Consider the following 14,482-nt stretch of genomic DNA (forward strand, 5'->3'; position numbering starts at 1 on the left):
AACTCAAGCCTTTCTTACTAACGGCAACAATATACCCAAAATTTTTAGTGACCTCCAACTTGCCGAACGGCAAATTTATAGCAACTCCAAAATTTTCTTCTCCTCTCAATTCCAAACCCTAGCCCTTCTTACATGCCGAAGCCCAACTCGGGCCCAACTCTTGCCCATTGCCTAAGACCCAATCCAAGAAGGCCCGGCCTTTCAAAAAGCTAGGCCCTTGCCGAACGGCAAGGGCCATGGAGACGTTTTGGAGAGTCGAAAATTTTCAAAACGACCCGGCTCCCTTGCAGGCCTAGCTCCCAAGCCATCAAAAAAAAAAAAAAAATTTGGCTGCACCCTTGCCGAACGGCAAGGGCCATGGAGAAGCTATGGAGGGTCCAAAAAAATTCCAAATGGCCCGGCCATTCCCAAAAAAAAAAAAAAAAAAAAAAAAAAAAGGGAGCTAGACCCTTGCCAAACGGCAGGAGCCATGAAAGAATTGGAGTCTCCAAAATTTTCAAAGTACCCGGCTCCCCCGAAGGTCTGGCTCCCCTAGGGACCCAGCTCCCATCCTATCTGCAACATGCCCAAGTACCCAGGTACCCAGCTACCATGTGTTGACGCAACTCCTAGCTTGCCAACTTGGGGGACTAGGGAGTGCCCTGCGGCTCCCAATGAAGCTGGAATGCTCGGTTACAATTACAAAAACTCACAAGTTCCCAACCCAGAAGTTACTTCTCGACCGCGAACTTGGGGGACTACTGTTTACACCATAATGAACCGAGCAGACCCAGCATCAAAGCGACTAGCACCAAGGCAGCCACGCCTTCTCCCATGCCGAAGGAAGACACACTTCCGAGGTGCCAGACACCTGCCGAAGCCCTCAGTTGCCAAACCTAATCTCCAAGACACATGTCGCCACCACAACGGCTTGCACAAAGTCCCACATTGGAACTTTGTGCAAAGCTCCCACTTTCACTTCCCTATAAATAGGGAACAGTACCCAGGTAAAACCAAGAACTATTCTCCCACTTTTACTGTTACTCTGCCAGAATTACTACTTGTAACTGACTTAGGCATCGGAGAGCCTTCAGCCGGCACCACACCGGTGTCCGAAGCTTAACGATTGCTTCTCCTCTTTTTACCTTCTACAGGTCTCTCACCAATCCATTTCACCAAGGGCCTCAACCTCCTTCTCTGCTGAAGACTCAGCACATCTAATCACTAAGTTGCACTCAATATTGGCCGGGCCATTTTGAGCATCAACAGTATTGAAGAGAGGGCGAATGGGCTTGTCCCCAGAAGAGGAAAGCCAGCGAAGCCCCAATGCCATTGCCATGCTGAGTTTTCTCACTCTTTGGCTTCTGGAATCAGTTGGGTATACAGTATTTAAAGCATATAGCCGAGCGGCTATACTATTTAAATATTCGAATATATGCAAAGGGTATAGCCGCACGGCTCTATACTTTAAATATTCGAGTACATTCAAAGAGTTTAGCCGCACAGCTACACTATATAAATATTTGAATATATTCAAAGCGTTAGCCGCGTGACTATACTATTTAAATATTTAAATATATTTAATAGTATAACCAATAAATATTCGATTATATTCAAAAAGTATGGCCGCGACTATACCCTTTTTTATTTCTTCATTACATCTTTGAATTCTCAGAAAAATTGGACTTTGTGGATGTCGTTTTGATCGGCTGCGAATGGATACCTGGTATGGCGGGCAAATTTAATGTGGCCGGCCAGAAGTATGGTAGAAGTACACATAGGATGAAATTGTCATTTACAAAAAGATTAGGACAAGATAAACTTCAGATGTCCAGCAAACATCCTCATTGCAGTCAAAAGTCCAAGTTGTAATATGACCATGAGTTTTCCTCTACTTCACGACTCAGTTACTCACCAAGGCCCAAGAAAAGCTTTATTATGGTTAGTCTTTCTCTAATCAAATCTTTTATAAAAGTCTTCACATTTATCTCATCTATCTTATTAAGGGCCACCTTTTTTTCGCTACGTGCACCAATTTTCCTACATGAAATGGGTTATGTAGACTAATGTTTTTTTTTTTTCTCCTTCTCAGAACTCCTAAAATAGAATGTCATGCACTCACACTTTGTTCCAAACGACATCAAAGATAGCAGCCCTTGCAAGGTCGGGCCAGATAACATGTGCTCGTAAGCTGTTCGAAGAAATGCCTCACAGAGACTCTGTCGCTTGGAATGCAATGCTTACTAGCTATACCCACCTTGGTTTTCACCAAGAAGCCCTCTCTCTTTTCCACCAAATGAGAATCTCTGACACTGGGCCTGATCACTTCACACTCACTGCGACTTTAAGTGCGTGTGCTAGCGGATGCAATCTTCGGTGTGGAACCAAAGTTCATGCTTTGGTAACTGTTTTGGGTTACCAGTCTTACTTGCCGGTTAATAATTCGCTTATTGATATGTATGGGAAGTGTTTGGATCCCTCTAGTGCTAGGAGAGTGTTTGAAGAGATGAAACTAAGGAATGAAGTAACTTGGTGTTCTTTTTTATTTGCGCAAACAAACTCTAGTCAGTTTGATGTTGCGCGTCATGTGTTTTCTATGATGCCGAGAAGGGTGGAGATAGCTTGGAATATTATGATTGTGGGTTATGCACGGTATGGGCAAGTGGAGTCTTGTTTGGATTTGTTGAAAGGGATGAAAGAGAGTTTGTGTCAGCCGGATCAGTGGACTTTCAGTGCTCTGATGAATGCTTGCGCTGAAGCATTAGAATTTTGGCATGGTTGCATGGTGCATGCTTTTATCATGAAAAGTGGTTGGAGTTCTGCTGCGGAAGTAAAGAACTCAGTTTTAAGTTTCTATGCTGAAGTAGGCTTCCATGGCAGTGCAGTAAAGATTTTTGAGTCCACTGGAATCCTAACACAAGTATCCTGGAATGCCATGATCGATGCCTACATGAAACAGGGGAATACCCACGAAGCGCTTCTTGTATTTCAGCGAGCCCCTGAAAAGAACATTGTCTCGTGGACATCTATAATCTCAGGGTATGCAGGAAATGGACATGGGGATGAAGCTGCCAAATTCTTTGTGGATATGGTAAGAAGCGGTGTCCAACCAGATGATTTCACATTCGGAGCTGTCCTTTATGCATGTTCAAGCTTGGCAGTACTTGGACATGGTAAAATGGTCCATGGTATCATACTTCATTATGGCTTCCATGCTTATGTCTTTATTGGGAATGGCTTAGTTAACATGTATGCTAAATGTGGGGATTTACAAGGGTCAGTCCGTGCGTTCAGTGATATTTTACAGAAGGATCTGGTATCTTGGAATGCTATGTTGTTTGCATTTGGGTTGCATGGGCAAGCTATCCAAGCTCTACAGATTTTTAAAGAGATGGTAGAAAATGGAGTAAAACCAGATAATGTGACCTTCATTGGCCTGTTGATGACTTGCAGCCATAACGGGCTTATAGAGGAAAGTCGCGTGCTTTTTGAAACCATGGGGTCAGTCTATGGGATTTCTCCTGAAATGGAGCATGTGGCATGCATGGTGGATATGCTCGGCAGAAGCGGTTACTTAGCAGAAGCGAAAGAGCTGGTTGATAAGTATTCAGAAGTAAGTAGTGCTGAGACCAGTTCATGTGAAGCTCTACTTGGTGCTTGCTCTGCACAGGGGGACGTGGGATTTGGAAGAAAATTGGGCGAAAGTCTGAAGATATTAGAACCGCATAAAGAGACGAGCTATGTGTTGCTGTCTAATTTGTATTGCGCAAGCGGGCAATGGAAGGAAGCAGAAATGGTTAGGGAGATGATGGTTGATCAAGGGGTGAAGAAAATGCCTGGTTGTAGTTGGATAGAAGTGAGAAACAAGGTAACGGCTTTTGTAGCTGGGAAGCATTCTAATCCATGTATGAATGAGTTATGTAATATATTACATTTCATTAATTTTGAAATGAGGAATCCATGGCTTTGGTGACATTGATAATTGAAAGAATTTTACCTATCTCAAAAGGTTCTTCATACTATTGAAGATGGATAAATTTTGAGAGAGATGACGTCAAATTTGAATGGTTTAGGGATTTTAGTTTGTAGTATTAAATGGATGACATCCATACGTGGGATGAAAATGTCAAGTCAAAAAATACTGTAAAATTAATATTGAGCGGTTTTCATATAGGCCAAACCAAGATGAACCAAAATAATTATGATTTGTTTCGGCTTTGTTTCAAATTAATGTAAAAACTGAACCAAGCCGCCCTAATAACGCATTCCAATTTCAATTCCAATTCCTGAACTTCCATGTGTTTACTTATACATAAATAATAAAAAAATTATATAGGTATCTGTAACCCAATACCCTCCGAACCAATAATTGATCCAATTCCAATTCTTTAATTATCATATTCAAGAGTTCCTTAATTCATGACTTTTTCGTTCCTTGTAAATAAATATCCCCATTTAAGTTAATTTGAATTGGAGTAGATAAAAGATGGATTTTATTTTAAGTTATTATTTATTGGACAGGAATTAGATCTCTTTTCCTTTTCTTTTTCCTGACAGATACTGAAAAATATCTACATTTTTCAAAAGGTGAAAAACATACCTATACGTGTTAGAAGCGGGTTTTTTCTACTAGATGTACCTGCTAAAGTGTTAAACGCACCTCAGTTTACCCTAATTGGAAATTTTGTACAACTTATATGGTAATTAATTTCACACTCACCAAGTTTGTGGGAGTTTTAGCTATTTGGGGTAAGAATATCTGTCCCTGAAAAAGAAGTTGATAATCTAACTAAAAACTTGCATGCCAATTATTGAATCATATATATATATATATATCAACGATTGGATGTACACGTACGAGGCTGTATCAAATCCTTTTGTTTTTTCTTCTTTTGTGCACGTATACCTGCATTAATATTGCATCTACATGTATGTTTCTGTCTTTTTTACAACCAAAAAAAAAAAAAGAAAAAAAAGAGTTATTCAAATCATTAATATGCTAACAAATTAATCTAAGCAGCAGCCAGTTGATTTATTCATCCACTTGATATTAAAATATGTTCTGATTTTCAGGAAGAAGGAACTCTGTCTCCAACTAACTTGTTACTTAACAAATCCACTGATGCTTGTACTCTCTCCAGTGATGAGCTTCTGGGAGACAGGCAGGCCAAGATCAAAGGGTCCCAAGGAGTCAGTCTGTACAAAAGCAAGCAGTAAAATCAAAAAATGAGCCATTTGCCAATTGCCATTTTGCAAAGTTGTCCAAAAAATAATAATAATCACACTTGAACAAGAAATTCAAATATACCCATTTGATGCCCGACAGCCCAAGGCTTCTTTCGTCGTTCACACGTGAACAAGCCATGATATCTGTATCCGATTCTTGACAGGCACGGTCTTGAGGAAGCCCAGCCACACTGTTAACCTGCTGCAATAGACATCAAACTACAAGCTGTTTACTTGAACACCTTCAAAGCGCCTAAAAACAGCCTTATCATATGGTCTTACACAAGAGAATATGAAAATCAAGCATTCTACTGATGTTATAGCCCTATTGTAATCAACTATAATTTAGAAAGGTCTGGCAAACAGGTTATTAATACATCAATAGATAAGATGTACACAGAAGAGACCCTGGAGATTTTGAAGTCTTAGCCACATATAAATGTAAACGATGCAAAACATCTCTTCCAACATGGAGAAATTTGATATTTCAACCATGATAGGAGCCAACTGATTTTAAAACATGAATCCAGATTTAAGCAACGTACCACTCAATTGCAATAACATAATGAAATGTATGAATAGAATTCAGCAAACCTTGGTTGCATTAGGGGACTTGAATGCTTTGGAAGCAGCATTCTGACTGAAACCTCCACAACTTCCACCAAATCCCAGAACATCCTTTCCCGACAAAGAGAACTTTTGAAAAGGAAATGCATGACAAGTTTCTTCAGCATCCAAAATAGATAAGCATGAGTCATGAGTGGATGGCCCTGGACCTCGAGGGCTATTTATTCGGGTGGCAACAAAACCTTGGTGTGAATCAGAAATTAGATGAGTTGGTGGCAAGCCTGCATTGCTCGCAGTTGATTGTGCATCAATTCGGTTGAGCTTTCCCTGTAAGGATGCTTCAGAGAGGAGGCCACCAATGCTTATAGATGGACAATCAGCCCACAACGCATACGATTTTGAATCACTCTTTAGTTCAGTGGGATGAAAGCCTTCATCTTTCCCAATTTGTTTTTTATCACTGTTATTGCACTTAGCCTGTAAAGATGCTTCAGAAAGTAGGCCTTCAATGCTTACACTGTCAACCAAAAGTGGCGACTGAGCATGGTTGCCATCCATCCTCTGACTATCACCCTAATTACAATAAGAGAGCAAATTTCAGAAGATCATTAAAATTCATGAAAGAAAAATGTTGCAAAAATCTCTAAATAAAACTCACATTATTGTAGCAACTTAAGTGCAAAACAAATATTCCAAGTCCAAAATACTCAACAGACCAAATTTTCCATGTCTGCTTTTAGATTTGAAAGAAAAAGGATTGAAAAATTATCAAAACTTGTATTCTAAATCCAACATTTAGTCATGTCTATATATTGGCTTCCCAGCTTAAACGCAAATTCACTTGAAATTCATTATCACCAGAAATGAATATTTAAGAAAAATTCAAACTCACCTTAGTAATTTTTAAAAGCTCCAAAAATGTGTGTGTGTGTGTGTACATGTGAAAAAAGAACGACCAAACAAACAGAGAAACAAGCAACATTTTACCTTAAGATGAACAGCTCCAGTAGAAATCTTCTCAGTATCTGCATTTATTGTTTCACTTGCATTGATTGATCTGAAATCTTTTCTTGGTAACCCAGTGTGTTTCCCCACTTTATCATATGAATTCTCTGTGGCAGCCCTGGAATATCTCTGTGCTCCTTCAGATTGTAAGTCAACCTTGTCAATAGCTGATGTAGAAGGTTCAGCAGCGGTTTTAGGTTCAGTAGAGAACCAGCCATACCTCAAGAAACATATCAAGTCAGATAAATAAATTAAATTGTATACTCCCTTCAAGTAAGAGAAATCAGTAAGCCTTATACCTTAAGCGAAAAACTTCTGGGCTTCCAATAGCGGCATAGATAGCTCCCGCGCTAATGTCACCATCATTCAGTGTCCATCTTCTGTTACTAGACATACTGTCCTGTATCTTATATGGGAACAGAGCTGGCTCACCAAGAGCAACACTTGAACTGCCCCACTTGCCATTAAGGTGCTTTAGCACAGAAGAAATCTTCTTCCGTGCTCTAAGAATGAGTTCTAAATATGGATGATGTCCATCCTAAAATGAAATTAAATAAAACAAAACGAAACTTAGAAATTAAAGTGACAAAATGTTATGTTGCAAATATATAATGCTGTTCTAAATTTTCAATGTTTCATGATTTATGAACAACCTTTTCCAATCCTATGCGGGTGACTTCATTTACAGGGAAAAGCTGCAACTTGATCTTTGAATGAGGAAGAAGTGTTTGCCCTTGACAAAAATCAATAACAGGCAGCCTCTTTGTTGTTTCTGAAGATTGCACACCTCTGTCCGGAAGCTCCAGACACATACCATCAGCTGCACTGTAAGGTGATAAACACTCATCTTTTTCAACCAAGAAATTGCCACCTTTCCCTAAGAAAGATAAGATGAAATTAACTAAAAGGAATGCCCAAGAAAACTGCAAGTGAAAGTTCAATACGCATAACAGCACAAGAAAATGAACAGGCTAATCAAGTCAAAGGAGATTTGTATAGATTTATTTGTAAGTGGAATAGTATGTGGAAAATCTTCTAGATGAAAGAAAATACAAAAATTTGTAGTTCAAATACTCATATGAGATATCCTACCTGTTGCTTTGTGGCTGTGCCGAGTAGTTCTCCTTGTAGATTTCTGTTCTCTCATGCTACTTCCTATACCTCCCCTGCACTCTATAGGAACCTTGATCACCCTCTTGTTTGTTTGTCTAGAAGTTTTCATGCTGTTTTGGCTTTACTGCACCGTTAGCCAACTGTCACACACACTTCGTCCTTCTCACTAGTGAAACAAGAATGCAGTATGTCAGGCTTCAACAACATTGGATATTAAGAATGAGCTAATTTACTTACGGAACACAATAATGGCTTGCTTAAAATTTGTTTGGAACCATGGTGAGAGGCCAATAAATAGTTAATTGGTGTGACTAAGCACAAGAACAGATAATGGCTACATTGCCCTTTCTCACAGATATTACCCTCAATGTTTCCTACTAGTTTCTACCCAAAACATAAGTTTTGTAAGAAACACAAAACATCTACATACCCACAACCTGCGCAAAAACAAAACCTAAGACACAAAATACCCAGCCAACTAAAATTTGGCACCACACAAATCTTTGCTCTCTGAGATCCATTGTTCCAAATCGACAATCCAATTTTGAAATTTTAGAATTCTCCAAATTAAACGAAAAACCTCACTGAGCCTCAAGACCCCAAAAAAAAACTAAACTAAATGGGTTTTTTCCTCTTACTCTTTGAGAATTTGAGATTTAATTTTTGAAGCTCAAGAACTAAGCTGATAATAACAAACATCATATTTAAACAAAACTTTTCAAGATTTACCAGCTATAAACCAAACCCCAAATCTTCCGTATACACTACCTGAACTCATTGACTTATTCTTCTTCCTTTGTTTTTGGTGTAAATATATTCTCTATATGGTCTTGAACAACCAATGCTTAGAAATCAGTCATTTGATTCAACCTCCGGTGAGCCTGGGTTGGAAGGACATGAATTGCAGGTATGTATTTATGAGTATATATAATTATATATTCACTGATTCCGGTAATTCTAGGAACTAGGGTTTCGAGCATCACCCATATAAACAAAATGAAGATAATTTCAACGATTTAGAATGAAATATTGTGCCCTAAAATCTCATAATCCAATCCAAATCATAAACAAAAATCAACTGAATCTATAAATAAATATATAGCTCTTGGGCCGATTTATTTCACCAAAATTCAGGGAAGAGAGAAGAACTACAGAGTAGGCAAAGTAAAATTTCAACAACTTGATTGAATTTCTAGACATTCCAACCCAAAATGTAAAGGGATATGAAGGCCTGCTGCGTACCTTAATCCAAACTGAATCCAAGCATTGAGAAGGAGAGAGAGAGAGAGAGAGCGAAAGATTCAGAGTAAAATGTTTGGCGGGAATGAGTCTGCGATATTTTAAAGGTCTTTTTGAGTTTGAGTCGGTCCCGCCTGAAAGCACAAACTATTTTGGGTTTATTTTCCTTTTTTCGTCAACATCAATTTTGACCCGTATTTCGGCTAATTTGGAATTTGGAATTTGGATTATCTTCTAGGTTGTTAGAGCAACTCCACCCATTTGCCCTTAGCCATGGCAAGGGTGGAGTTAGGGCAAGCACTATTCACGTGAATAGTGCTTGCCCTTGCAAATAGTAAATTGTGTCTCCACCCGTTGCCTTTAGCCATGGCAATTACTATTCATTTTTTTGTTTTTTCCTCCTATTTTTTAATGAAAATAATTAATTTGGGTAATATTTTCAGATAAGATTTTCGGATTCCTACGTGTCAAGACTATTCATAATCAGATAAAATTTTCGGATAATTGCCGGACACGGGACAATGACAAATTTGGAGCCAAGCCTCACACAAAGAAACATCTTCCATTGTGCTCCAAGCCCCTCCGGTTTCGATAGAAGAAGCCATAAAAATATGAAATCAAAATGCTAGATGAAAAAGAGGAAAATGTTGTGTAAAAAGAGTGAATATTAGTAGAAGAATAATGAAATGTAAGAGTATTGGTGTTGAAAGTGAAGGGTATTTATAGGTATTTATAGAAAAAAAATATCAGAATTTTTTAGAATTTTTTTTCATATTTTTTTCACCCAAAAAAGCCTCAGCCGTTGGATTAGAAAGGAGAAGCAGATCGGAAGGCACTGAGCGCGACACGTGGCAGCGTACCGTTGGCGCTGGCGTCAGCGCGCGCTGATTCAAAATTTTTTTACCGTTGGCGCGTGCATTGCACGCGCCAACGGTAAAAAAATTTTGACCTAGCTAGCTGACGTCAGCGTGACGCCAGCGCTGACGTCAGCGTGACGCCAGCGCTGACGTCAGCACCCGCGTTTTGGACCTGGGGCGGGTTTGGCCTTCGGGCTGGCCCGAGTTGGTGGGTCCCACACCAAACCCGGGCCTGGGCTGCACGCTGGAGCGAAATTTTTTTTTTTGTCTGCCCTTGCCTCGGGCTGGGCTCCTTCGCTGGAGCCACTCTTAGGCCATCTCCAGTCATGGGCTATATCTCAAATATAGCCCTAAAATAATACAGAACCTATCCCCAACCATGAGAAAAAAAAATTTGGCCAAATTTGGAGGGCTACATTTGGCCCTTTAGCCCTCCAACCGGGCCATATTTAGCTCAGCTTTGGCCTAGGCCAAATTTTTTGTGGATCCCATGCATGTGCTTTTGAAGAAGATAAATTATCAAGTGCGAGCAAGAGCACGAATCATCTCGTGCAAATGCATATCCAACAGCTAACAATAAAAGTGTTGATGTCATTGATATATTAGTCATGAAAAATTATTGGTCATGACAATAAAAGCATTGACGCCATCCAACAACATTTTTAAATTTTAATTCGTGTTGTTTAAGAAAAATGTATAAAAAAATTATTGGTCATGACCATTGGAGGTCAGACTATTGAAACCCAACCTTTTTTTTTTTTTTTATAAATGTGATCATCTTTTTAAATATTTTCAATTTGTAAAAAAATAATAAAAAATTACTGGTCATGACCGTTAGAGGTCAAACCATTGAAATCCATCCTTTTTAAAAAATAATAATAATAAATGTGGTCACCTTTTTAAATGTTTTCAAGTGTTGTTTAAAAAAAATTATAAAAAATTATTGGTCATGGAATATTGTCTCTAAATAATAGTTTAATTAAATTAAACAATACATAGTTGTGAAATGCATGAGCATTGTACCATAGTTTTTCTCAAAATAATAGGACCCTAAAATATAGCCCTACATGGTTGGAGATGGAAAAATTTAGCCCCTGCATTATTCTTTAAAAAATTAATATTTTGGAGGGCTAAATATTTAGTCATGGACTACATTTAACCCTATGATTGGAGATGGCCTTAGGCCTAATTTCTGATTAAGGGCCAGTTTTGTATTACTGTGCTATGAAAATAATCGTTGTCAGATTTGCTGTGAAAGAAAGCAATTTAGCGTTTGGTAAACCTTTTGTCAAAAGTGATGTTGGTACAATAATCAGTTTATGAGTATTTGGTAAATTTTAGTGTGAAAGTGTTGTGAGCTGTGTATAATGACTAAAAGGGGCATTATATTGAAATGACTTTTCTATCCAAATGTTTGGTAAAAAGACAAATATTTTCACTTTCAATTATATATATTTTTTGTTACATATGTTTCCATCACACCCTAAAAATTATTTTAATCATAAAATAAATAAAGTACCATATTGAAAATTAAATATTTGTCTCAAAATACTCTAAACTAATGTTTCAAGTTAAATCCAACATATCCAATTAATAATAAATCTAGTGTCAATAATTTGGTCATAACAATATGCCTCTTACTTGAGTCTTGTGGCTTCTTAGGAGTGCGCTTCAATTGATCCAACAAGAAAAAAAATGAAGGAAGAATGGAGGAGTGCTCTGTGGCGTGGGAAGGACAAGACGCATGAAGAGGAGAGTGTGAAATCATATTGGGGTATTTTCATAATTTTGTAATTTTCATTAAACCTAGCACCTCCTCAAATTTTATTACCGCATAATAAAAAATTGAAAGCAACTCATTAGCTGCTTTCCTTTATTGCTTTCTCCCACATCAATTTTTAATAATAAGTGATTTTTTCATAGGTTATCAAACGGGCTGGACTTCCCAAATTTTTTGAAAAATCACTTATCAACCCAAATAATTAATCCCAAACGAGCATTAAGACTTTCATGAAATGGGAATAGCAGTATTTTGCTATTTTCGGCCAATAATGCTATGATACGCATGATAACACTTCCATGCGGCATAGCATTATTGGCTGAAAATAGCAAAACAGTTCTATCCCGTTGCAACTAAGTTTTATTAATCTACTTAAAAAGTTTTTTTTTAAAAAAATTTCTATTGTTGCAATTGTATTTTTTATATGCTCATTTTTTATCACACGACTTACAAAGTTTTTTTTTTATCTCGTGACTTACGAAGTGTCTTTTTCATTTTTGCAATTGTATTTTGCTAGGTGTCCGTCTCAACAATTTCTTTTTTTTAAATGTAAAATAACTAACATGTACAAAATTACTTAAACACCCTGCCATGTCTTTAAATTTGATGTAGGACGAAATATGTGTGACACCCCGACCCTATTTTAATTATATATAATTTATTCATTTATTTAATTATGAAATTACAATTTTTGCCCTCGAGAATGGAATTATTTTGGTCACTTTTAATCCGTAAGGATTTTGAGGAAATGACTGGTACTATTGCGTAGATCGGAGTTGTAACGAAGAAGTTACAATCAACGGAAGCCTAGTGGCATAATTGTAAATATTTCAAAGTTCAGTTTTAAAATTAGATTTTTATTTCTTTTCTCTCTCTCCCTCTCTCTCCCCGGGGGCCCCCCCCCCCCCCCCCCCCCCCCCCAAAAAAAAAATAATTTCACAACCGTAACTTCAGCCGGCCACCATCGCATCCAGCCACCAAATTCGATGGGACCAGTACCAAAACGACCACCGCGACTTCCTCTTCCTACCCCACCCCACCTTCGATGGAACCACCACCTCTAGTCACCGAAAATTGAGAAAAATAGGTCGGTTTTTAAGTAAAATTTCCATCGCTCATTCCGACGATTCCGACCACCAATTTCTTCAATCTAGGTATGCTTTTTTATCCTCTTAATGTGTTCTAGCTGATGGCTGGGTTGATTAGGATCAATTTTTGCGTTTTGGAATTCGATTTATCACTTAAAATTTGGCCAATTTTCTGATTGCGTTTTTAGCAAGTTCTGGTCACTTTTTGGCCATGGTCCGAGAACAAAGTTGTTCCACTCATTGTCCTGATCATGTAGGTATAGGTCTTGATCAGTGGTTTGGAGATTTTCTGATCGACTGAGTTTACTCTGGGCACCCACGCACTACTAGCTCGTGTGCCACTTTGTGGTGGTCCTTTGGGTCCTAAAATGATCCCCATATCGTCCCGAGCACGGCAATATACTCGGATTTGAATTTGGTTACCGTTTGACTATCGATCAGATTTGGCATATCAGGCGTTATCTAGGTTTGATATGTTTGGACCGTTGGATTGACTCCATTTTCATATATGTTTATCTAGGCACCTCTAGGATCGTGTAGGAATTTGCGGATCATTTATCAGAGCCCCAGATGCTTCGGTTCAATAATTCAAAGATTATGTTAAACGGTAACCGTCCGATCATGTGATCGCGAGCGATCTGACCTTTCGATTTGGACCAAATTTGCAGGACATATATAATAAACCATGTTGAACCCGTAGGAACTTTTGGATCCTAAATCGGAGGTCGTGGGCCGCCCTCCAGGCCCATTTGACCAAGTTTGGGTATTTTGACCCATCAATTGACCGTGAGTCTTCCGAGGTAGTTTCACCCTTCGAGGATTTCTAGAATGACCTTATTAACGAGTCTAGACTGTTATTTTAGTTATGTTGATTATGAGATTGTTTTATTGTATCGTATGGAATTCTTGGATATTAGTTTGATAATTGAAGTTATGTAATTGATGAGCATGGGATACTTGATCGATGGATTGTGAAAGTGAGTCTTGGGTCTGACTATGATTATTTGTAAATAAGTGGACATTTATTTTTAAGTGTACTTCGTTCTTTTAATATAGAATTTCTTGCATAATGAGTTTTGATTGAAAATTGATTCAATATGGGTTAATGAGGATATGAGATCTCTAAAGGTTATTATTTATCATTAATTATTATTAAAGTATTTGGATTGGGTGATATTGGGTTATCTACGAACATCTATTGTTTTAATTGTGGAATACAGTATTTTATGAAAATTAAGTGTAAATAAGTTTTGATTACTATTTGAATTATTTTTGGGTCTTTATGGAATATATGCTTGCAAGTTTATTTTCTATAATATGAATAAATATTTGGGGAAAATTGAATTAAGGAAGGGAATATTGTTTTTATAATATTTATATAAGGGTAATAAACCTCACCATCATATGTACCTTCCCTAGTCACGATACCCACATGTGGTGTTAGATTTTCCGGTATGTGGGCTTCCTTGGTTACTGAATTTGGAATGGATGGATACTTAGAAAACTGTAGATATGGTTTGGCTATGTCCGAACTTGGGCATCCTTGACAGGGTGTTACCGTAGACCTTTAGATGGGTAGTTTGCGCACGTAGGACTTGTCACAGTGGCACAAGTATTGAGGATTCTGA

At 38.1% G+C, this 14,482-nt stretch overlaps 2 protein-coding genes across 3 annotated transcripts; one reads left to right on the plus strand and one right to left on the minus strand.

Annotated features, from left to right (window-relative positions):
• LOC18775127 (pentatricopeptide repeat-containing protein At2g36980, mitochondrial) lies at window positions 1,725–3,981 on the plus strand. Its single transcript, XM_020565340.1, has 2 exons — window positions 1,725–1,920; window positions 2,072–3,981. Exon 2 carries the CDS (start codon window positions 2,087–2,089, stop codon window positions 3,950–3,952), a length of 1,866 nt encoding a protein of 621 aa, XP_020420929.1. The 5' UTR covers window positions 1,725–1,920; window positions 2,072–2,086; the 3' UTR covers window positions 3,953–3,981.
• LOC18773499 (TSL-kinase interacting protein 1) lies at window positions 4,860–9,307 on the minus strand. Of its 2 annotated transcripts, none has more exons than XM_020565401.1 (8): window positions 9,133–9,307; window positions 7,870–8,056; window positions 7,431–7,654; window positions 7,077–7,315; window positions 6,760–6,997; window positions 5,800–6,345; window positions 5,288–5,404; window positions 4,860–5,175 (listed from the first exon to the last, which is right to left on the minus strand). In XM_020565401.1, the coding sequence occupies exons 2-8, from the start codon at window positions 7,997–7,999 to the stop codon at window positions 5,083–5,085; spliced, it is 1,587 nt and encodes a 528-aa protein (XP_020420990.1). In that variant the 5' UTR covers window positions 8,000–8,056; window positions 9,133–9,307; the 3' UTR covers window positions 4,860–5,082. The 2 variants fall into 2 exon arrangements, with proteins under 2 accessions (XP_020420990.1, XP_020420989.1); XM_020565400.1 differs by having other exon boundaries at window positions 5,288–5,407.

Source organism: Prunus persica, chromosome G6 (genome assembly GCF_000346465.2).
Source record: "Prunus persica cultivar Lovell chromosome G6, Prunus_persica_NCBIv2, whole genome shotgun sequence".
Classification (NCBI taxonomy): Eukaryota; Viridiplantae; Streptophyta; class Magnoliopsida; order Rosales; family Rosaceae; genus Prunus; species Prunus persica.